We start from the raw sequence: 26,307 nt of genomic DNA, 5'->3' as shown, positions 1-26,307 counted from the left end.
CGCCCTGCCTATCCGAATCCTCCTCTGAGGATGACACGGCGGTCGGATGGTCCTGATGGGCCACTTGTGGCCTGTAGACGGAGTGGTTTTTTTTATGTATGTATTGAACTGCGGACCTAGAAAAGTCGGAGAGGTATCGTCCCTGCGGTAGCCCTCAGTAATTCACAACCCCACAATAAGCTACAGCAGTCTACTCACTCCACCGCCGCCCCACACCGAACCCAGGGTTATTGTGCGGTTCGGACCCCAGCCCCCCCCCCCCCCCCAATTCCCGCGAACGTCTCAGTCCAGACGAGTGTAACCCCAATGTCTGCATGGTAGAGTAATTATGGTGTATGCGTATGTGGAGACAGTGTTTGCACATCGATAGCCGACTCGCTGAGGTAGATGGAAAACCGCCTTAATAGCCATCCACAGGCTGGCCTGTACACTGGACCTCGACACTAATCCGCCGGGCGGATTCGTGCCGCGGACCGGTACTCCGTCCCACTCGGGAAGCAGTGCGTTCGGCCCCACGGCTAGCCGGGCTGGCCACGTTATAGAGACTCATATGCGTACTGTTTGTCATGCGGCAAACCTCAATACGATAGTAAAACTAATGCCACACTCGTTCCAACACGTTATGGTCAAAATCAGTCCCTACATCAATTATCCTTTCTTGCAACTCTTTTAAATTAACTAGCAGTGCAGGCCGAAACACACGATCTTTGACGTAACCTCATGAGGAGATATCACATAGAGTTATGAGTAAGTCAGCTGACTGTGTAAGCCAGTGAACAAGACACGAACGTCTCATACAAAATGTGGTGCAGCACTGTCTTGTTACAAAATGAAGTCTCCACTGTCTTTCTTTAACTCTGGCATAAGACATTGCCGTAGCATGTTCGGGTACACAAAAGCAGTCACAGTTTTCTCTGCAAAGAAACATGGTCCATTAATACTTGAAGAGAACGTGGCACAAAATAGAGACTTCAAAAACGGTTTCGCATCACCTCGGTTCCGAGACTTTTGGAACCTGTACAGAAAACTGGAATAGAGATCAACACAAACATCATTTTCGCTATTTTTATTGCTCATCAAAACCACACATTGCATGTTGCACTACCATACAGCCAGACCTTCAGAGGTGGTGGTCCAGATTGCTGTACACACCATTACCTGTAATACCCGGTAGCACGTCCTCTTGCTTTGATGCGTGCCTGTATTCGTCGTGGCATACTACCCACAAGTTCATCAAGGCATTGTTGGCCCAGATTGTCCAACTCCTCAAAGTCGATTCGGCGTAGATCCCTCAGAGTGGCTGGTGAGTCACGTCGTCCATAAACAGCACTTTTCAGTCTATCCCAGGCATGTGTGGAAAACAAGCTGGCCACTCTAGTCAAGCGGTGTCATTATCCTGAAGGAAGTCATTCACAAGGCGTGCACGATGGGGGCGCGAATTATTATCCACGAAGAGGAATGTCTCACCAATATGCTGCCGATATGATTGCATTATCGGTCGGAAGATGGCATTCACTTATTGTACAGCCGTTACGGCGCATTTCATGACCACCAGCGGCGTACGCCCCACATAATGCCACCCCAAAACATCAGGGAACCTTTACCTTGCTGTACTCGCTGGACAGTGTGTTTAAGGCGTTCAGCCTGACCGGGTTGCCTCCAGACACGTCTCCGACGATTGTCCGGTTGAAGGCATGTGCGACTCTCATCGGTGAAGAGAACGTGACGCCAATCTTGAGCGGTCCATTCGGCACGGTGTTGGGCCCATGTGTACCGCGCTGCACGGTGTTGTGGTTGCAAAGATGGACCTCGCCTTGGAGGTCGGGAATGAATTTGCGCATCATGCAGCCTATTGCGGCACAGTTTGAGTCGTAACACGACGTCCTGTGGCTGCACGGAAAGCATTATTCAAATCTTGCCGTTACTGTCAGGTTTCCTCCGAGCCATAATCCGTAGGTAGAAGTCATCCAATGCATTAGAAACCCTTAGGTGGCCGAGCGAGGCATGTTATCGACAGTTCGTATCTCTCTGTATCTCCTACATATCAGAACATCTCTTTGGTTCACTCTGAGACGCCTGGACACTTGCCTTGTTGAGAGCCCTTCCTGGCACGAAGTAACAATGCAGACGCGATCGAACCGCGGTATTGACGTTCTAGGCGTGGTTCCTGGTGGAATGATTGGAACTGATCGGCTGTCGGACCACCTCCGTCTAATAGACGCTGCTCATGCACACTTGTTTCCATCTTTGGGCGGGTTGAGAGACATCTAAAAAAAATGGTTAAAATGGCTCTGAGCACTACGGGACTTAACATCTATGGTCATCAGTCCCCTAGAACTCAGAACTACTTAAACCTAACTAATCTAGGGACATCACACAACACCCAGTCATCACGAGGCAGAGAAAATCTGTGACCCCGGCGGGAATCGAATCCGGCAACCCGGGCGTGGGAAGCGAGAACGCTACCGCACGACCACGAGCTGCGGACTGAGAGACATCTCTCAACAGTCAAACGGACTGTGTCTTTGATACAATATCCACAGTCAACGTCTATCTGGTAACAGGGGTAATGCAAAACATTTTTTGATGTGTCTGTTCACTGTAGATGATTCACGATTGTGTTCCACAGTCTCGTGTGAATATTCTGCTCCTCAAAGACACGCTACGACGATTCACCTATTTCTATCATATGAATAGAGACTTTGCGTCTGAAAATCAACCTCTGTGAAAAACAGTTTTCTTCCAGTTTGCAATTCATTGCAAAAGTAACACTGGAGCTTATTCTTCCGAATAGTCAGTGCCTGTAACAGCAGCAGCCGGTACCGTTGTACGCTCAGGCTAGAATGTGCCAAGCGGGAGGAGGTAGTTCTATGAAATGAAATGGTGCCACAGACCATCTCTCCTGGTTGTCAGGCTATACGGCAGGTGACAGTCGGGTTGGTAACTCGCTCCTGTCCAAGGTACCTGCACTTCTCTGCTCGCACGTGTCGTCGAATTCTTCAAGGATCCTGACGAACGTTTCCCGGACATGCTCCGTCATTCCTGCTGACCGTCCCACTTGGCTTCTTTTCTTTGCTCCACTTGAGCAGCCAGTCCCGCAGAATGTGTCGTATCATCCGCGGAGTGTTCTGCCTGTGGAGCTTCGGCCTGGTATTTGGTACGAAATCGTGGCTGAACCGTCACTTCTCGTGCGCACACGACTCCACTACCTGCCACGTTGTGTCACGCCTGCCCCCTGCAGCTACAGTGTGGTGCGTGTTACAAATCGAAACTTGGAGAGTTGCCACGTGCACTGGGTTGCGTCTGTGCCCTGCACGCCCGGCAGATTTCCCACGATCGTGCTCTGAAACCCTGGAGGTACTCACGGACAACCCTGTACCACACTGAGAGACGCTTTGGAGACTGGGAGGTGCCTACCTTGCCCTCGACGAACTGCAGCACGTGCTCCGGCCTGAGGCTGCCCTGCGCGCCCTTCCTGGGCACGACGAACGCCTTGGGCGCCTCTCCGAACCTGTCGTGCCGGACGCCGACCACCGCCGCCTCCTCTATGGAGGGGTGGCTGCGCAGGATCTCCTCCAGTTCCGCGGGGGCGACCTGCAGGCACGCCAACTGTGCAGGTACGCGCCGCCAGTAATGCAGAGTACTACATCTAAATGCGAACATTTTAGGTTAGGCTTTACCGTGACTGTTATCGATATCACACGAAACGACAAGTTTTCTGTACACAATCACTGTTTATTTATATCCACGAGGCGTTTCAGATATAAACCTCCATCATCAGGTGGATTAGATTAGATTGCATTTACTTTCATTCCAGTCGATATGTGGTGAGGAGGTCCTCTACGATGTAGAACATGTCAGAAAAACAACAATACAGGACAAATATTTAAAACTCAAACAAATAACCATTCCACAGGTCCCAAGTGGAATGATCGTCATTTTTTAATGAATGCTATATGAAAGAGTCATTTTACAAATACTATTGCACTGAATTTAAAATAAAAAAGTTTTATTTATTTACTTATAAGGTAACAAACGTGCAATACAACTACTACAGGGCTATTACAAATGATTGAAGCGATTTCATAAATTCACTGTAGCTCCATTCATTGACATTTGGTCACGACACACTACAGATACGCAGAAAAACTCATAAAGTTTTGTTCGGCTGAAGCCGCACTTCAGGTTTCTGCCGCCAGAGCGCTCGAGAGCGCAGTGAGACAAAATGGCGACAGGAGCCAAGAAAGCGTATGTCGTGCTTGAAATGCACTCACATCAGTCATAACAGTGCAACGATACTTCAGGACGAAGTTCAACAAAGATCCACCAACTGCTAACTCCATTCGGCGATGGTATGCGCAGTTTAAAGCTTCTGGATGCCTCTGTAAGGGGAAATCAACGGGTCGGCCTGCAGTGAGCGAAGAAACGGTTGAACCCGTGCGGGCAAGTTTCACGCGTAGTCCGCGGAAGTCGACGAATAAAGCAAGCAGGGAGCTAAACGTACGACAGCTGACGGTTTGGAAAATCTTACGGAAAAGTCTAAAGCAGAAGTCTTGCCGTTTACAATTGCTACAAGCCCTGACACCCGATGACAAAGTCGAACGCTTTGAATTTTCGGCGCGATTGCAGCAGCTCATGGAAGAGGATGCGTTCAGTGCGAAACTTGTTTTCAGTGATGAAGCAACATTTTTTCTTAATCGTGAAGTGAACAGACACAATGTGCGAATCTGGGCGGTAGAGAATCCTCACGCATTCGTGCAGCAAATTCGCAATTCACCAAAAGTTAACGTGTTTTGCGCAATCTCACGGTTTAAAGTTTACGGCCCCTTTTTCTTCTGCGAAAAAAACGTTACAGGACACATGTATCTGGACATGCTGGAAAATTGGCTCATGCCACAACTGGAGACCGACAGCGCAGACTTTATCTTTCAACAGGATGGTGCTCCACCGCACTTCCATCATGATGTTCGGCATTTCTTAAACAGGAGATTGGAAAACCGATGGATCGGTCGTGGTGGAGATCATGATCAGCAATTCATGTCATGGCCTCCACGCTCTCCCGACTTAACCCCATGCGATTTCTGTCTGTGGGGTTATGTGAAAGATTCAGTGTTTAAACCTCCTCTACCAAGAAACGTGCCAGAACTGCGAGCTCGCATCAACGATGCTTCCGAACTCATTGATGGGGACATGCTGCGCCGAGTGTGGCAGGAACTTGATTATCGGCTTGATGTCTGCTGAATCTCTAAAGGGGCACATATCGAACATTTGTGAATGCCTAAAAAAACTTTTTGAGTTTTTGTATGTGTGTGCAAAGCATTGTGAAAATATCTCAAATAATAAAGTTATTGTAGAGCTGTGAAATCGCTTCAATCATTTGTAATAACCCTGTATAATACTTATTTACAATGAACACATTACTGCACTGAAATGGTGCAGAATTTAGATTTTACTTACACACACACACGCACGCACACACACACACACACACACACACACACACACACACACACTTATTTACAATGAACACGTTATTGCACTCAAAATGTGCAGAAGTTATATTCTACTTATATATTTACACACACAAATCAGTTGGTTCTACTGAGAAATTCATGAATGGAGTAGATGGTGTTGGCCACCAATAAATCCTTTAGGCTTGCCTTAAAATGAATTTCATTGGTTGTTAAGCTTTTTATGGCTGCTGGCAAGTTATTGAAAATGTGTGTTCCTGAACAGTGCACACCTTTTCGTACAAGACTAAGTGACTTTAAATCCTTGTCAAGATTATTCTTATTTCTAGTATTTATTCCATGAATTGACCTGTTGGTCTGAAAAAGTGATATATTTTTAATGACATATTTCATTAAGGAATAAATATATTGGGAAGCAGTAGTTAGTATCCCTAGTTCCCTAAACAGGCTTCTGCAGGATGTTCTTGAGTTCACACCACATATAACTCTTACTGTACGTTTTTGTGCCCGGAAAACTTTAGCTTGGCTTGATGAATTACCCCAAAAAATAATCCTATATGACATTATGCAATGAAAGTAAGCATAGTATGCCAGCTTTTTCATTTTTATATCACCTATGTTTCACACAATTCGCATTGCAAATAGAGATTTGTTAAGGTTCAAAAATGGTTCAAATGGCTCTGAGCACTATGGGACTTAACCTCTGAGGTCATGAGTCGCCTTGAACTTAGAACTAATTAAACCTAACTAACCTAAGGACATCACACACATCCATGCGCGAGGCAGGATTCGAACCTGCGACCGTAGCGGTCGCTCGGTTCCAGACTGTAGCACCTAGAACTGCACGGCAACTCCGGCCGGCCATTTGTTAAGGTGCTTCAGCAGTTCTGTGGTGTGCTTTTCCCAGTTGAATTTATTATCAAGCTGTAATCCCCAGAATTTAACACTGTCCATTTCTTCTATCTGCTTGCCATCGTATGTCAGGCTTATACTCGTGGGACACCCCTTACAAGTTCTGAACTGCATGTAGTGTATTTCTTCAAAGTTTAGTGACAAGGAATTGGTTAGGAACCAGTGATTAATGGCCACAAAAATTTTATTAACTGATCTTTCTAAGACTACACTTGATTTGATATTTATTGCAATGGTTGTATCATAGGCAATACGACGTGTGTGTGTTGTAATATCTCTTCTCTAGTATTATCTACAGCAAGTTAGCACCATATGCAGAGGAGATTCTGGGAGAGTATTAATGTGGATTTCGGTCTAATAGGTCAACAACAGACCAGATATTTGTGTTGAGGTAAATACATCAAAAGGCATATAAGTACAACATTGAGCTTCATAGCCTCTATGTAGACTACAAGCAAATCTTTGAAAGTCTAGATAGAGCAGAAATGCTGAATGGTTTGCTGCTGCTTGGTATACCACCGAAGTATGACTCACTTATTCAAGCAACATAGGCTGATTCCAAGGCTGCAGTCCGCGTGGATGGAGAACTGAGCAATTGGTTTAACATTAGTAAAGGTGTCACAGAAGGGGACGCACTCTCTACAATGCTTTTCAATCTGACTCTTGAAGCAGCCATGTGGAAACTTCAGATATCTGGTTGCATACGACCAAGGTCAACTCAGAAATGCACTTGTGCTGGTGATGTAACAGTTATTAATAGAAGAAGGGTATCACTAGAGAGGACAATATGCGAGCTGAAAGAAGCCACAGAACCTAGACGCCTTTCTGTAAAGACAAAGCACATGAATTCCACCAGGAAGGAAAATAATAAATTGGATAGACCGTCAGAAGACGGTTTCAATTTTGAACATATGCAGAACTTTGACTATTTGGGCTCCAATATTAACAGCACAATTTCCATGTCAACTGGAACAAAATGGTGCATCCTAAGTGATAACAGATGCTTCCACACGTTTAAGTAATTGTTGGCCTCTAGATAATTAAACAGGCAGCCGAGGCTGCAACTATACAGGCTCATGATCAGGCCAGTTTCTAACCTACAGATGCGAAACATGAACGCTAACGAGTGTTGATGAGCAGCAGCTCAGAATATTTGAACATAGGGTGCGGCGCAAGATATATGGAGCAGATGAGAATAATAATGGTTTCTGGAGATCTAGGACGAATGTTGAGCTGGACCCCCCTCTTACAAGGAACTGACATTGTAAGAATTATAAAAAGTAGAATAGCTTGGCTTCGACATGTCCTCAGGATGGATACTGGAAGAACAAGTAAAAATATCTTTGAATGGAGGCCATCCGGAAGAAGACAGAGATGAAGGCCACGAAAGCGGTGGAGAGATGATTTGCAAGAAGATATAAAATCTCTGAGAGTCCGAGGATGGCGGAGAACCGCCCTGAGACGGCAGAGTGGAGGAAAATTGTTGCTGAGGCTAAAACCCTCAAAGGGTTGTAATGCTGTGAGAAGAAGATGGCTTAAGGGTAACCTGTGGCACTGTCTAGTGGACAAACAAAACACTATTTCAGAACGTGGCTCTGTGGCGGTCTTTGACTAAAAACTAAAAGTAAATGTAGATGTGCAAATAAAACAACAAAAACGGAATACCTTCAATGGTCACAGGCTCCTTTCTCTGTCGTAATACTGTACATCACATTACAAACTGTCACACTTTGTAAACAAAGATGGTGTCTGGAAACTGCTACGTGCAAAGAACATATAGCAAAACAGAAACACTATTTAAAAATACAGAGAACATCTAGCAAAACAGCACCATTAGTTCAGAGTATATCTTAAAGCGTTATGGATATGTTTGGTTGAGTTGATAAAAATATACGTTGGAGTAATATATATATATATATATTAAATTTCGTACTCCTTTATGTAATCATATCACATGTTGAAAGTCTTAAGTGCAATAATTATGTTGCCAACAGCAGCAAAATTACAGACAAATAACAGTATTGGCTGGGACTCAGAGATAAAGGATGGAAGGAGTGAGAAAAGGAGAGAAAAGTTTTCGATGTGCTAGAGCTGTGGGTTTGTTAAACTTATATTTGCTTTGTTATGTGTTATAACTATGTAAATGTTGGAGTAATACTCCGTTACCGAATTAAGGAGGTATAAAAAGATATACTCTTAATAATAGTACTAAATATTAACAGGTCATGTAATATTAGGCTGACATGGTGTTCAAACTGTTGGTTTTATTTGCGTGAGTCTATTGAGTTTTCTAAGTTAGGCAGGTCAGCTGTTCATCCGGAAAATATCAAAGAAAACGTACAAATAACTAAATTGGTTCATGGTAAATAGAGAGAGAGAGAGAGAGAGACAGAGAGAGAGAGAGAGGTACAAACGGTGAAAGGGCTGACTGAATGAGAGCAAAGTTTTCCAGAGCTGTAGGTTGTTAACGTTATATCCGGTGCAGGTTATAACTAAGTAAAGGTAGGAGTAAAACACTGATGATGCTTTAAGATACACTCTAAATACAAAAAAACGACGCACCAAAGGGACTGAAGGGACGGAAATCGGTGGATGTCATGTACATGTGCAAATAAATGATTACCATTTCAGAAGAATTGGATGACTTATTCAAGTGAGAGAGCTTCGGCTGGAACCTCGTTGACTGAAGTAGAATTGTCCTCAGTGATGGGTTCCACTTCGAACTGAGCCCCGATGATCATCGAAGACATGTCTGGATGCGTCCCGGACAGCAGTGGGTTGCCGATTCGACAGTCACACTCTGTACAGCCTGACGAACAGAAGTGATGCTCTCTGGTGCCATTCCATCTCATAGAGTGCCAGTACGTCGACGATATTCTATGTCCCATTTTGTTGCCCTTCATGGAAAGCCATCCTGGGCTTACATTTCAGCAAGATAATGCCGGCCCGCCCATGGCGAGAGTTTCTGCTTCGTGTTTGCCAGATGATAGCTTGGCCAGCAAGATGGCCGGATCGCTCCCCAGTTGCGAGCGTTTCAAACTTCATGGGAAGGCCCTCCCACCAGATCGGGATTTTGACGATCTGACGCGCCAATTGGACAGAATTTGACACGAAATCCCTCAGGAGTACGTCCAACAACTCTGTCAATCAGTGCCAAACCAATTAACTGCTTCCATATGGGCCAGAGGTGGACCAACACGTTACTGACTTGCTTAATTTGTGAAGCTCTTTTCACTTGAATAAATCATCCCGTCCCATTCGGATAATTCTTCTTTGTGCGTCATTTTTTGTGTTAGTACACTATATATTCTCAAGCTGACAGATGACACAAACTGTTGGTGTGTTGGTATATTTGTGAATGAGGTCTTTCGATTGTTCATTTGGAAAATGTCACAGTAACAGAACTAATTTCATGGTAAATATGAAAGGAAGGTTGAGGTGACGTGTGTGTGTGTGTGTGTGTGTATGTGTGTGTGTGTGTGTGTGTGTGTGTGTGCAACGAAAATTTAATAATGTACGCCGCTGTTAAAAGCAGAGATAATGCTACTGTAACTGTTGTCATTTTTGTCCTTTAAGATGGAATCAGGTTGTTTTCTGTGGTGTTTGTATATTCGGTGTGTTTCGAGGATGTCTAGTTTTTTTGCTTTAGGTTGGTTATGTAGGATGTTGATACTTGTGTTGTTAGCATGGTGTTTTGTTTCATGCAGCTGAGTGGCTATTGCTGATGCGTGGTACTTTTTGTTTTTCAGTGCTGCCACGTGCTCTTTGAAGCTAATGTCAAATCTTCTACCTGTCTGGGCCAAACATTAAATTTTGTACACACCCGTATGGCGAAGCGGATTTCTTGAGTTCGTGTTATTAAGTAACTTTTCCTCAATCTTATTGTCGGTGATAAAATATATGTTTATGCCTTTTCGTTTGAAGGCATTGACAGTGTGTTATGAAATATTACCGAGAAGTGGGACTGTATGGAAGATCTTATTTTCTATTTGTTTTTTTGTGCTGTGATTATTTTGCCATTACTGAGTGTTTTAGATATGGAGATGTTATAGTCATTTTCAATGGCTGTTTTATTGTTTCAATTTCTTGTTAACTTATTTTCAGAGAGAGGTGGCTGGATTGCCCTGCTAATCATACAGTGGAATGTTGCCATCTTGCAGCCTGTGGGGTCACAAGAGGAGCTGTGAATGGTAGTGTGCTGTGGTGAGCTTCTGATAAATTCTGTATTTTAATAGTAGGATTTAAGAAGCTTGTGCTGTTACCTGCTTGATGTTCAACTGTCAACTTAGTTTTCATGGGAGCTCTTGAACAATCGGTTCCATTCATTGATACCATCTTTTGTACCATTGATTAAAATGACAGTATCATCTACATATCAATAATAGTAGATGACGTTTTGGAGAGGCGATGGTTGGTTTCAGATCTTTGTTTTGTAAATTGTTTATAAATATTGAGTTAACAATCCAGAAAGGTTTGATACCGTTGCTAGAGTATCTGTTTGTAGAGTTCATTGTTGAATTTGAAATAGTTGTGTGAGAGTGAGGATTCCAATGTGAGTGGAAGGAATTTTTTTATGTTTGTATAGGTTGGCATAAATATCGGTGATTTGGGATCTGTTGGTATAGAGGAATAAAGGTACCGTATGTCAAATTAGGCAAATGTGGCTTCATCAGGAACTTTTTATGTTTTTGACATGGTTGTGTAAATTCTGCTATGTTTCTAAGTGTTCTATTACTATTGAATGTGAGTGTCTCTTTATGACTTTTGAAGAGCTTTTTGCTGAGTTTGAATGTCAGTTCTTACAATTATAGCATCAAGACACAATTGAATTACAGATATTGGCTGTGAGCGGCCATTGATTTAAATCAGTGGGGAAAGGTCAAAATTTATGCTGCACCGGGATTTCAACATGGGACTCCTGCTTACCAGGCAGATGCGCTGACCACTGCCCCATCTGGACACAGCAGTCATTGCAGTTGCACAGACTACCCTAGCACGCCTCCTGTCAGACCCAAATTCTCAACTTAGACCACGCACTATTAACGTAGTGCCTCTTGCGCATTATCCTCATTGCTCGCGGCATTTCGCCGATCACCGAGCCTGGTGTGCATCTGCTCTGAAGAAATCATTGACCGTCTTCTCCTGAACTGTACATACGTGGTGTCTGTTCTTTTAGTCATGTCTGAAAGATCAACCACCACACACAGACACACACACACACACACACACACACATATATATATATATATATATATATATATATATATATATATATATATATATATATATACTGCAAGAGGTATGCGATGTATGCGCTGCCTGCAACAGGCAAGACATAGGAGAGTCTAACCAGAGAGCTGTATGTAGTTAGTTGTTGCTTGTCGCTAGTCGACAGTAGTCTGCGTGAGTTGGCAGTAGTCGACAGTAGTTTGTGTGAGTCGGCAGTAGTCGGCGCGTGTCTGCGCGTGTCGGCAGTCTGCTCTGGTCGGGACTCTGGAGGATGAGTATTATTGTAGAAGGTAAAGAAGCAGCCTTGCGCATATCTAGTAATGTATGTTAACTGTCATCCAATTTCTTTCAAAAAATGCCCCAATAATAATTTTAAATATCTCATATGTCACTTGAATGAGGAAAAATGTTTTGTAATACTCAATACTTGCTGGCCAATGAATGCCACTGTTTCTTATATTTTAAATTTGTATTATGTCACTTTTATGCTATATATATGAATACTAGTAGCTTGATGCTACACTCATTAGCTCCTGTTTTGATTGATGACTTCTGATGGTTTGTAACTGGTCAATGAGTGCCAATGTTCTCTGTAAACAGATAACTTATGAACATTATTCTGTAATACTTCATACATGGTACAGAAATGTTCAGTAACTGGGCGATGAGTGCCACTAATTAATCAACTCAGTTGATAGACTAGTAATTATCAATGATGACTGGCATAAGACTTAATGTCCTTCACCTTCTGACCTAATTACCAGAAATTACTGCAATATCCGTTTGTCCTGTCTATCCTCATGCTCATGGAGCACTATATTTGGTTTTTGCACTAATTCTACGTTGGTGTACCTTACAAGAATGTGGTTTTGACACGACATGCTGTCCACCACCTTGAGCGATGGAGATGTTATTATGATCCCACTGTTTGGTGTACCTAACGTACTACCAAAATGATAACATTGAATATTACTACGACATTTCAGTGTCTTTTCTACACTGATTAATACTTCTGGGAAAAGAACTTCAGATTGTCTCACTTGGTGTTGGACTTTCAGTGCAGCCGCGTGCAACCTAATGTGCTACAACCATGATGCAATCCTTCCCTTTCCTATCCTAGTTCTTGTAAAATAGTAAAAAAAAAACTACAGTGCGTGTGCACTTTATGTCATTTGTTAATATGATTTGTACTCATTGCCTATACATTTTGTAATTTCCTGATATGTGCTGTAATACAGTGCGTGTGCACTTTATGTCATTTGTTAATATGATTTGTACTCATTGCCTATACATTTTGTGATTTCCTGATATGTTCTGTACTACAGTGCATGTGCACTTTTGCCATTTGTTAATATGTTTTGTACTCATTGTGTATACATTTTGTCATTGCTTGACATGTTCTGTACTCAGTGCATGTGCACTATATTTTATTTCATGTTCTGCACTCATATATATGTATATATTCTGTGATTGTAAACTTAGTTAATTAAGAAAAATTTGTTGCTCATGGCAAGTCCAATTGACTCACCATTGCTGCCAAATTTTTGCCCCCCCCCCCCCCCCCAGTGGAGGGTTATGTAAGAGGTATGCGATGTATGCCTGCCTGCAACAGGCAAGACATAGTAGAGTCTCTGACCAGAGAGCAGTATGTAGTCAGTAGTCGACAGTAGTCTGCGTGAGTCGGCAGTAGTCGGCGCGTGTCTGCGCGTGTCGACAGTCTGCTCTGGTCGGGACTCTGGAGGATGAGTATTATTGTAGAAGGTAAAGAAGCAGCCTTGCGCATATCTAGTAATGTATGTTAACTGTCATCCATTTTCTTTCAAAAAATGCCCCAATAATAATTTTTATAATATAAAGTAATTTTTTTTTAAAAAAAAGCATTCATTTCAATTTAAAAATTTTATCCAATGAATAATTAATTCCTTTCACGAGTCACAAAGCATAGGCCAGCATTGCACGGGGCTGTGCCGAAAATTTTTTAGGTAAGAGCAGATATATTTGCAGTTTTTATTGAGGTAAGAATTTTTGCTTTTTTTATTCAGAATACAGGGCCGTGGCGCAGCGCTGCTGTCGTCATAAAATTTACCAGGTTACTGAATTTTCCTTTTTTTTATTATTTTTGGGTTTAGAAAATTTTCTGTTTCGAACTTAACATTAAATGAGAATACAATTTTGTGGGAACATTAAATGTGAATGCATTTCTGCACAGAGGTTATAAATGGGAGCTAATTTTGTTCCGAGGTTACAATAGTTAAAATTCATTTAATTAAAAATTTTTGTGGGGAGGTTACACTTGGTTCATTTTCATTTATATATTTTGTGGGGAGGTTTCACTATATATATATCAGAGATCCAAGCAGCTCTGAGATCTTTTATCAGCCCCAAAACAAGATCAAGGATTGTTGCAGGTTGCAACAAAGCCCTTGTGAGGAAGTCCAAAGTTTTCTCTATGTATACTACTTTGAATGTATTGGCAGTTGCGAATTCCTTATGTATGTTGTTCTGGTGTGTGTGTGTGTGTGTGTGTGTGTGTGTGTGTGTGTGTGTGTGTGTTATGGGGAGAACAACACACACACACACACACACACACACACACACACACACACACACACACACACACACAGATATATATATATATATATATATAGGTTATGAACAGAAAAGCATACATAAGGAAATCGCAATTGCAAATACATTCAAAGTAGTATACATAGAGTAAACTTGGGACTTCCTCCAAGTCAGCCAGCCCAACATTCATAGTAAACAGAGAGGTCTCAAAATTCTTAAAGAAACATATACATTCAATAGCAATATAACACCAAGAAACATAACTGAATAAAGGGTAAATGGAAACAGAAAACTTGTTGTTGCATTCATAATGTAACAGTTTGACTGAAAGCTACCAAACTGGTACTCCTGCGCGACATCTTGATTAAAATTTCATTCTTATACGAGCTTATTTTCAGTACAGAAAAAGCCATTCCTACAGGTAAAGAATGGTGTGAGTACACGACGAACAGCAGGTGTACGTAACGCTACTGAAACTTTCCTCAGGGCATGATCGCAACAGATCATGCCCATCTTTCGGATTTTGAGAAAGGTCCAGCCACTGCAGTGACAGGGATAACAGCATGATTCCGACAGATCGCGCAGGCAGTCGGTTGTTGGGCAATAACTGCGGAACGAGCGGTGACGGGGCTGACTCAAGCCGACACTGTGCCGAAACAGAGTGGGCGCGGGTCCTTCCAGAAGTGCTGCGCCAGGAGAAGGGCCTAGAGTTGTTCGACTCGCTCTGACGGATAGGCAGACGGCAGCAGCTGAAATACAGGCAGGTTGTCAGCACGAACTGTAGGCAACACATTACTGGTTGAGTTGTGGAGCTGCCATGAATCGTTCACTGCTGACATCACACCTCAGACGACTGCGTGGTGTGGAGACTGAGTCAACAGGGACATCGAGTGGAATTCTTTGGCGTTCAGCAATGAGTTTCGCTTCCCTCTGTCGCAGTCAGATCCACTCCAACGTGTCGCAGACCACTCGCCCCACACCTCTGCAACTCCTGGAATCGTGGTGTGGGGATCTATTGAAGAAGACAATGTGTGTGATTCGGTAATTGTTAATTGGAGGCTGAGAGCTCGCCAGTATGTGGCAAGAATGGAAAATCTTGTTATCATTTCCTTCATAACAAACGTACAAATGGTATTCCGAACAGGATTCCCTGAGACCTCTCAAGGCAGTTTACACCATGGACTCCTTAGGAATGCTCGAATAGTTGACTGGTTTGCTCGGTCCCATAATATATCACCCGTAGAGCATGTTTAAGATGTGATGGGAAGCCGTATACTTTCGTACCAATCCTCATCCAGCAATCTTCGTTAAGTGATGCAGCATATATCTTAGGAATTCCAAGAAATTTCTACATACGTTTTGAGGACGATCTCTTGCAAGCGTTAATGAACACATAAGTAGGGTATATACCACTACAATAAAAACTATGATAATTTATGAGGCCTCAGTGTGGTGGAACAAAGTAGGACACTGCTGAGATGGAGACCATGCTGGACATGCAGTGGACTCTCATTCAGGAGGACAGCAGATCAAACTTGCATCTGGCCATCCCGATTTAGATTTTCTGTGATTTCCCTAAATTGCTACAGGCAAATGCTGGGATGGTTCCTTTGAAAGAGTACGGCCGACATCCTTCCCTAATCTGATGGGACTGACGACCCCGCTGTTTGATCCCCTTGCCCAAAGCAACCCACCAACCAGCATGCCCCCATTACACATTGGGCTAAAATGGAGGCAACCGTGGGACCATACAGGCTAAAAACTGGAAATAATTGGATACCCATAGATTATCCAGAATCCCACACAATATAGGAAATGAGCTGTCGGGGGAAATGCTGGGTGACTATACAATAACTTCCCGCTACTTCTATCAAAAGAATTGGTGGTAACAATTGGATGAACAACGACACCATGCTAGGACATGATCTGGTTTACTGAGAAGCTGGAAACAGACGAAGGCGCTGGGGCCGGAATATTCGAGGTACAGCCTACACTAGAGAGTGCAGTTTCTCTAAAGAAGCTGGCCGCGATATTCGATGCGAAAACATCCGCTACCAGGGTGTGCAAGGAGGGGAATGTATGTAGGTGGGACAAGGATAGTAGCATCTCCATTTATTCACAGATCCAAGCAGCTCTGAACTCTTTATCAGCCCCAAAACAAAATCAAGGATCGTTGCAGGTTGCAAAAAAATGGCTCTGAGCACTAAGGGACTTAACTTCTGAGGTCATCAGTCCCCTAGGACTTAGAACTACTTAAACCTAACTAACCTAAGGACAGCACATACATCCATGCCCGAGGCAGGATTCGAACCTGCGACCGTAGCGGTCGCACGGTTCCAGACTGTAGCGCCTAGAACCGCTCGGCCACCCCGGCCGGCCGCAGGTTGCAACAAAGCCCTTTTGAGAGTAAGGCAAAGCAAGAGGGTAAACGTGCTGTGGGTGGCTGGTCACTCAGGAATTAGTGGCGATGCTCAAACTGATAGGCTCGCCAGGACAGGCGCGACGACTGCATTTATTAGATTGGAACACGTCCTAACCATTACTAAACCGATGGTTGAATCAAAGCTGGGTCAGAAGGCAGCACATACAATAGTGAACTATGATCCCAAAACAAAAACATTCGAAGCTAATGCTGTGAAGGCATATATTAATATAAGTTCGGTAACCCTATGCGTGAAAAGGTGGCAGAAGAAACTTATGGTAGGACTAGTGACTTTAAGAAACACCTGCAAACCGTGGGTATAGGGACAAAGCCCCTAAGTGTGGGCTGTGTGGTGAAGATGATGAAGCTACACCACACCTAATGTTCCAATAGAAAGTATCGGAGATTAAAAGACAGAGTATTCGAGGATCATCAAGTTCTGAAGAAATTTTGTCTAATAAAGAACTAGTAAAGGACCTCCTACCACTTTTTAAGCGTATTCGTTCGCAAAGCTAGAATCGCAGGGAGTTAAACAGCGCAATAAGCTGTGTTTTGTTGCGATCAGTAGTGATCTATCACCACTGTTGTTTTTGTTTCCCTGTTCAAATCAAATCAAATGAAATCAGTCCATGAGTACATTCGTACCTCTAGGATTCGTACCTTATACTGGTGCTCAAAATGGACATAATCGTTTCATATCCGTTATGATAGGGATATCTCGGCAAAGTTTGACACATATCGGAGTGGTACTTCGTGGTGCAACACTTGCCACTGCCGCCACTGTTTTACTACACTGGTGGTGTCACATTCGAGAGAGCTATACGTACCGAAAAGCCCTTGACTTTGATGAGTTCCTTCAGCCTGTCCACGATGAAGAAGTTGGAGTCTGCGTCGTAGTAGCCGATGTCTCCTGTGTGTATCCAGCCGTCACCTCTGATGGTCTCCGCTGTCGCTTTGGGGTTATTGTAGTACCCTAGCATCACCTGTCGCATTTGTAGGCACATAATCATTCGGATTTCAAAAAATTAGCATAAGTTATGGTTGCAAAATGAGCATACGAATTATTGACACAAGAGTGGAAAAAGTAGGAGAAACTGATATCAGTGAAGATCAGTCTGGCCATAGGCAAAATGTGAGAACACGCAAGGCAATACTTGCCACAGAAGACGGACTGAGCCACTGCAAATCTATATTTGCAGCATTCATAGATTTGGAAAAAGCTTTTGATACTGTTGACTGACCTATACTTTTTCGAGTCACAAAGGTAGATTGACTAAAATACAGGGAGCGAAAGGGTGAAAGGTTTTTGTGTGAGAAGTGGCAGTTTTCTCTGGGATATTGACCACAGATAATACTTTTTCTGAGTGCATGTATGAAGGAGGTTCTCTGGATTCCAAAGATTATGTAGTTGTTAAGTAGGCAGTCCACAGGAGACAGGGCACTACGCTGTCAGGCGTACTTGGAAGCAGATGTGTGATCTGATGGGGAGGTCTAATTTAGGAATTCTGTCACTGTAATTTCGAGGATGTTTATAAAGGTAATTTTCCATATGCAGTAGCTTTGCAGAAAATGGGACATCGGATTTAGGGAACATTTTCAGTTTTGATTTATAAATTTTCGTAATTCGCATTGTTTGACTTTTAAGGTGCCTTTGTTTCATTATCTAGTAAATGCATGGCTTCAGGTAAGGAACACATCACTCTTTACCTCTTTTCGTTTTCAATTGCTGAATATAAATTTTATTTTAAGAATTAAATTTTGTGAGAGTTTTGTAGAAGAGCTAACTTTGTAAACTTACTACTTTTTCCAAACTATAACAATTTGCTGGTAACAATGTCCAATGATGTAGGTATGTATGTTCACATTTTCTAATTTAGTTAACGAATATATTCGACATTAAGCTTCCACATCCCACTTGCTATCTAAGTGTTCCAGAAATTTCTGTTGCGCTCTTGGCTCTTCAGTCAGCATTAGGATGCACTCCAGATCTGATCCCAGTGTCGACCATGCTCTCGCATCTTCCGCATTTTTTAATGTTATTTGTATCAAACTGACTGTTAATTATTTTACAGCATATGTCAATAAATGCACGGTAATCGTATCCCGAAATGTTATTTAAAGTGGATTAGCCCTCATAAAACAGATCACAGCCACACAGCTGGACCATTTGCATTTCCGAACGATTCCAATATGCTATGAGATTTGCTATAAGGGACTACATCTGTGAGAACATTGCACAGAACATGTGGGAGGAAGTTTTATGCGCCGATTCACTGAGATAACCGAGAGTTATCTTAAAACATGTAGTTTCCAGTGAATAATATCGACCAGTCATATTGCAAGATGTCTGTAACACCTAATACAAACTCGTATCTAGACCAAGAAATATTTGTGGAGGTTTAGTACCACGAGAGGATCTTGAAGGTTTGCAAGATGTTTATATATGATTAGTGTTAACATTAACGAACAGGTTATTTTTTGGTCCTACTCATGCCCTCATGCAACTAGACGTAAAAACTAGTTCCTTTTAAGTAAACATTAACGGTTTAGATGGGTGGTATCAGCATTGCAGCGATGTTGTTGACCTTGTAGAATTCACAGCAGCTGTTATTTTGTGAGATAGACTTACTTTGCTGGCGTGATTCTCAGTAATTCATTAGCAAATGTCAATTTTTTTCTCTTTTATGTTCCTATATGAGTGGATCTCGTTCCACGCAATTCCAAGTTCGATACATTGTCTAGAAAGTGTATGCTCTACCTTCCATTTAGGAATCTGTAGATCAAGAAATAAAATAAGAAAGAAAGTTGTGCGCTGTTGAAGCTACCTAGTAAGCATGAAAAAATAATAATAAACCAAATAGTGACTATCTTTTTTGTTTTTTAAATAGTTTGTACTGAAGTTGCTTGTAGATAAGAGTAACTGTTATTAAAATATATATTTTGTGTTGAGTTCTTCGGATAAAGGTATGTGGTGCTTGACAATGAAACTAAAGTCCTTAATCTACAGACTACACTAACAACTAATGTCAATAAAGAGTCACCCCAAAAGTGCTACTATAAAATCCAAATGACTGAAAACAAAATGTTTGTAGTAAAATAAGTAATTATTATAACATTTTTCTTTGTCTTGATGAAATGTAAATTCTTTGATTAAAAACAAAAAATAGAAATGTGGTGCAAATTATGAGTAACAGCTGTTCTCCCATACAAGATAAATAGCATTGAATTAGCAACTAAATGCAAATGTTATCAATTTAATCAGTACTGAAACCAAGAGATAATTAACATTGCAAGTACAGGACATTTCAAAATGAATATAGCGATGAAAACCGACTATGGCTATTTAATGCATAGCGATCCATCGGTAAGAATTACAGAGAATGTGAAAGCAAGTCCAAAATTTAATTGAATATTACCTTGACTCACCGAAAGGTAATGATTTCTGTTCTGATGTCAGCACAAAAATTATACTGTCCCTTTTTCTTCACTAAGCTCAGTGTTTCAACAAAAATTTACTGAAAATGTTTGATTAATGGCCAACGCCACAGCCTGGCAAAGAATTCAAGGATTAATTCTTCAGCAAGATGGAGCACCACTATGTGGGGATATGGAGGTTTGCACATTTTCAACCAACATCTTCGAAACCACTAGATCGGTTATACCAAACATGATACTGTGTTCTGTTCGCTGTACTTGACACAAACCGATCTTTCTTTAGAGAAAGAGAGAACGTAAGAGAAAGTTAAAAAAAGTACTTGCTTTAAACGTGCTGTATATCACCTCCTTGGTCCGATGGACAACATCTAAGCGATAATCCGTTTTACACCATACATTCTTAAGCATATGTGGAGTCACCGAATCGAGCACATTAGAAATGTGTTTTCAGTTTTAGAATTGTTTTTGGTGGAGGAGGCACATACACAGGGCTTTTCACATAAGCTGATAAAAATAAATCCATGGGCTTCATGTACGGAGAATACAGCATCGTCATTTCCACGAAGACCGATAGAATAGTTTAAAGATGTTGATTTAAAAAATTGCGAACCTGTGTACTCCAAAGTGGAGGGTGCTCCATCTTGCTGAAAGATGTAATCCGTGGAATCCGTATCAACATGTTGCATCAGTCATTGCTCAAGTATGTTACTGAACGACATGACTGACTAAACAAGAGGGACTGTACAATTTCTGTGCTGACATCTCACAGAGCACATTAAGTTTCTGTGAGTCACGCTGACGTTCTGTTACACACGAAAACTTTTCTGTGCCCCCTACTCGAATGTTGTCACTTCTATGGAAGGATGTCTCACCACTAAAAATGAGACATGCAGCAAATGCTATTTCCTTCACAATTTCCAACATTTTCGTATCGTAATAGACATAAACTAGCCCAATAGAACTTACAAAGTTTCAAGATTCGGCTTTATCCCATTCCTGCCTTGTGGGAATTTGATGAATTCATGCACTGGCATCCAGCTGGAACGTCTATGTACCTCTGCTGTAGGGCAGGAAATTCCTTGGTTATGGTAGTTCAGTATCTCTGCCACGTAGGAGGGAAAAAAATTCGACAGTCTGTCGTATCGTTGTGTTGCTCCATATCTCTGGAGTGAGCATTCAGATGCGCAGAATTTATTTTGTGTTGTCTACATACATTCCCACCGTCGATAGTGTAGGTTTATGTGTAAAGCATCCTGTAAATTTTGAATGTCATCATATCGCTAGTACAGACAGATTCCCCTCGTAAGTGCTGTGGATTTGGTATAGGCGTCTTGCAGACACTATAATACTTTGCACTCGATAGCTGAAATAAAGTGGGCTCTTATCTTTGAAGAACAAAATGAACGGGCATCACCTAACAGCACCGTCAGGTTAGCATGCTTTTACACTGTGGCCAAAACAAATTTCGTAACGCATGTTAAAGTGCTGAGAAGTGAAACGACGTTTCATAATATCGACACTTATTTAGTGGAAAAAATATATCCATACAAAAATCTCAAATAATAGCTACAAAGAAAACAATGGAACATGTTTATCTTTACCATTATCTGTTTTTCTTACATAAGTAATAACGTCATAAACAACTGTATTTTTCTCCTTCATTAAAGCTGATCTTTTGACTTAAAACGCTATTAAAAGGAAATTGCTTGGTTAGTTATGTTCTTAATTGTTACATGCATTGTGGAAGTCAGCTCAATTTTTTTATTATAGAACCTAAGTAATTTTTCGCTTTCAGATATCTGATCTTGCACTTCGTGTCGAAAACAAGTATAATAATAAATTGAAGATAAAGACGACACAAAAGCACAAAATCTAGTACGGTAATATGAGAGAGCTGCGAAAATAGGTTAACTTACGTTGTTGGAAGACGACGATACCGTCAAAACTTTCTACCTGAGATGTGATGTGATAGTCCGTAATGGCCTTTGTGAATGCCGCCATTTGAAATGCACTGTGAAATATTTTTACGTGACACGAATTAACGTGACGTGACAGCCAATGTGAATTGGTCATCAACAACATAGTCTTGAGATCACGTGACAAGTCCAGCTTAATGTCGATAACATGCGCAGAATGCATTGCTCACTCCAGAGATATTTCTGATCTGTGGTGTTCATTTCGTTATAAGAGTTTACGCACATACTGAACCTGCTAAATGTGAAAAACAATATTGTGAGTGTTTTGAAGATTGTAATCTGGTTTCGTATCGTTTCGGTTAATGTATACTGGTATTACTATTGCAGTAAGTAAATAACACGATCAGACACGATAATTGCAGCATGACAGAACTCAGCGTTGCCACTTTTACATACACATAAATTAAAACAATTAAATGTATTACAGTGCACTACTCTGTTTTTAGTTGCTACGGTAATATTCTCTCAAATATTAAATCTTTTGGTACTGTTTTTCACAGTTCGGGCAGGAAAAGGTTAAATGATGACTCTAGGAGTATATTGTACTACACCTCCCCCTCCCTCCTATGTATCGCTCCCGTAGGGATCGTGGGGATAGACTGATAAAAAAAAATAGCGCACCCAGAGGTCTTTAAGCAATCATTCTTCCTCTGCCTTGTAAGTGAATGGAACGGAAAAAGCCCTAAAGGGATGTGCCCTCCGCCGTGCACAGTGATTTGCAGAGTATAGATGTAGATGCAGAAATTCATACGTTCGCCGTAACCTTCTTGTTTCAGTTGCTATAAAATTTGAGTTATTTAGAGTTGGATTCTAGGTTTCGTTTTGAGAAGACGCCAAACCGCTGTGTGGCATTTGTAGCTCCATACTGGCTTCGTCGGTCGATTTCCGTGGATTACTTTCAAAGGAAGGCGAATTCTTTCAACTTCTGTGCTCGTACACGTGGCCTTCCCACAAACATCCTGTCTCTTCAAACTGCTGGTGCCATCTGCGAATGTTGTTGGCATTTGGAGGTGGTCGACCATAACGCAGACGAAATCTTCCTCTTCATTATGATGACAGAACGACAATTGTTAAATTCTAACACGCAGAATGCCATTTGTATGGGAGCCACCTTTTTTTCTATATGATACGCAACTTTCTATTTACGCATCACCACGTATACGCGAGCTTCAGTTTCACTGCGCTTGCGGAATGATCTTTATTTTGAACGTTTTTTAGACTCTCTGTAATTCTTATCGATGTTTCGCTACGCATCAAATTTTTCTAGCCGTTTGTAATCGCCATATTCATTTTGAATTGCCTTGTTTTACTCTTTTACTTCATAAACACGTTTCACGCCTGTTTTATAAACTCTACATTGTTATTGACAACTTAGCTCGAATCATTTTATAGGGTATTCTGTTTCATGTCTGTAACATACCTGTGGCCCCTTCACAACAATTTCTCCAGGTTGGTTGGGTCCGAGAACTTCGGAGGTGTCAGTACTTACGACTTTGATCAAAGTGTTTGGTACTGGTTTGCCTACTGTGGTATAGCTCTCGACGTCTCTGTCCGGCAGAATCGTGGTCGGTGAAGTTTCCGTCATACCGTAAGCTGTTAAAAATGAGGGATTGCGTGAGCCTCACTTACACAGTAAAACCATTTCGTGAAATATTATTGAAAGTTCACAACTCTAATGAAAACACACACACACATACACACACACAGACAGACAGACAGACACAAACATACACACACAGGCAGACAGAGAGACAGACACACACACACACACACACACACACACACACACACACACACACACACGTACACGCGTGCGTGCAGTTAAACATTGAATAAACCCTAATTATGTCGATATAGATCCTTAAATTAGGCAACTGAAAGAATAACTGTCAACAGAATAAACGAGCTGTCTGTTTTTACAAAATAAATAAATAAAAGAAAATCGGACTTATATTGGGCTATTAAAGTGGTCGGGAAACTTCAAAGTCAATTTTCTCGAGAATTTTTGAGAGCTGCATCGAACTGCTTTCGGATATTAGTATTTGAGTTCTGAACTTCACGTATAATAAATATAAAAAATTACAAAAATCCGATTGGTGTCCTGTCTGGTTGTGAACCCTGCTAGCAGGAGTCATTCGCTCCGACTGATCGCTTCGTAGATCGCACATGTATGGGCAAATCGCAGAGATCGGTCAATGATCGTTGATTGTATTGAAATCTCAGGCATGCGATTCCTGCTTGCAGTATGGCTGCCTGGCTGGTTAGCAATGGTATGTAGCTACGTCTGCGCCTTGTTTCTCTAGATGTTTCCACTGGTACACTTACCATATGTAAAAGGCGTCAGTGAACGGTTAGGCAATGTCGTCTGCCGACGAGATTTCAAACCTATTTTTCGAAGCAGTCACAGGATCCACGAAACGATAGGTTCAAACAGGGAGATCTGTCAGCTTACGAGTAGCAGAAAACGAACGCTATGTACGATTACAACAACATAATAAATCGGCGATAGCGGAACACCACCGTGACTGTGGACAACCTATCAGGTTCCAGGAAGCCCCAGTACTGGAGAAAAAATCGTGGATGCGAGAAAGCAAAATACGGGGGGCGATCGAAATTATTAAGCAGCCTGACAACATCAACAGAGAAGATGGCTACAAACTCCAGGCTTCCTGGCTGCCGGCCATCCCAGTCCAACGGCCAGAAGCTGCACGGGACCCGGGCGTATCTGCACAAACAGCTGTAGAGCAACTGCCAGTCCACTTCCGCTCACACCCGGGGGAAAACGTGCCGACCAGCAGCCGAACACTGATTGGCGGACAGCTACCAATCGTTGACGGCATGGACGTCCACGAATAGCCTCTTTCCTTCCATCTTCCCTTACGTCATGACTAGCCAATCATATTAGAGGGCCAATTAAAAGCTTTACAACAGTGACGTCAGACATCGATAGCCTGTAATAATTAGAAGCGCCTATCCCCATGCAAAACCAGTCGTGCCCTGAGGAAGGTCGTTGCAATTCAGCCGAAACGTCGGTTTTGTTAGTTTTTAGCAACGACGCGGCATAGTACCTAGAAGAATTTTAATCACTGTGACATCGGCCGCGTAAGCCTACGTTCTTATATCAGGTTTATTGCACTCCATCCGTGGATGTACACGACCTAATAGCTCGCGTGCATGCCGCTTCGGCAATGGTGGACGCAGGTATGTTGCTTATATCCGGCAAAGAATGATCCAGCGAGTGGCGAAGTGTTCGGAATTGTAAGGTGGTCGCTTTGAACATCTTATCTAATATGAAAGTTGCTCGTACGTGCTTGTATCAGCTCTGTGAAGATAAGCGTGTACGTCAAGTGTACAGTGTGCATACAGTGTGCATAGCATAATGTTCAGTCTAGTGTAGCCGACATATTGTGTTTCTTGTACCTCACTGGATACAGACGATTTTACTGTATCCACTATTATTTTCTATTGGCTTCGCTAGTCTCATGGAGGAAAGAGAAGTGGTTGTTTACGTTTGTAAGACGTTTATGTTATCTTTTAATGTTTAAATGAAGGTAATGGCAACAGAAATAAATACACAAGATGCCGCATTTTTCGGGACTGGTTACAATTTGATGCTTTAACTGAAAAAAAAAAGTTTGGCGTGAACGCGACTCGAATATCGGCGAGCCTGCATGTCCGTCACCCAAGGCACTGCCTTGTCTCACGGAGATAATGGGGCAACTCCAAGGCATCGCATAATTCATGCTACCTGTTCATAGCCACGCTGAAGCGCAGTTACAGTGTTACCTAGGCCTCGTTTTTTGAATAATATTTCTATTAAACCTTCTGACGACACTAGGTTTTGCTAGACACACTTTCGACTCGAATTGGGATGAGGGATCGCATGCCGACCGCCCAGTGCGGAATTTTTTTTTCCAGCCTGCGTGTTCTGTAATATAATCTAGGGTTCCTAAGAAGAGTTTTTCGAAACGAGCTTAATAAATTAAAATTTCCGTTTTTATAAACTTATTTTTTTGCAAGTGTTTTTGAGGGAATGGAGATAAACAGCGATTGCTGCTGAACAAAGCAATTCATTTTCCGTAATAAAACTTCTCGACGCAGCGGCGCAATAATGGTTGGAGCTGCTTGGCAAACGAGTGACCGACTGCATCAGTAAGGCGTGCAACGGATCGCTGCGATCCGCCGCTCGTGTATGGGGACCCAAAGCACATACAGCAGCTTCGCTGCACACATAACCACGGGAGTTCCATATCGGTATGAACATGGTGTTTCTACGAGGGTGAGTCAAATGAAA

General features: G+C 42.1%; 1 protein-coding gene across 1 annotated transcript in view; it reads right to left on the bottom strand.

Moving 5' to 3' along the window:
- The window catches only part of LOC126106320 (uncharacterized), a 121,097-nt gene that overhangs the window by 5,303 nt on the left and 89,487 nt on the right, over positions 1 to 26,307 (bottom strand). Inside the window, exons 7-9 of the mRNA XM_049912555.1 lie at positions 23,434 to 23,606; positions 17,430 to 17,585; positions 3,418 to 3,594 (exon numbers count right to left, since the gene is read on the bottom strand). Coding sequence (XP_049768512.1) covers positions 3,418 to 3,594; positions 17,430 to 17,585; positions 23,434 to 23,606 — 506 coding nt within the window. The remainder of the gene's footprint in view (positions 1 to 3,417; positions 3,595 to 17,429; positions 17,586 to 23,433; positions 23,607 to 26,307) is intronic.

Source organism: Schistocerca cancellata, chromosome 10 (assembly GCF_023864275.1).
Source record: "Schistocerca cancellata isolate TAMUIC-IGC-003103 chromosome 10, iqSchCanc2.1, whole genome shotgun sequence".
In the NCBI taxonomy this organism is placed as follows: domain Eukaryota; kingdom Metazoa; phylum Arthropoda; class Insecta; order Orthoptera; family Acrididae; genus Schistocerca; species Schistocerca cancellata.
This window is presented reverse-complemented; position numbering and strand designations above follow the sequence as displayed.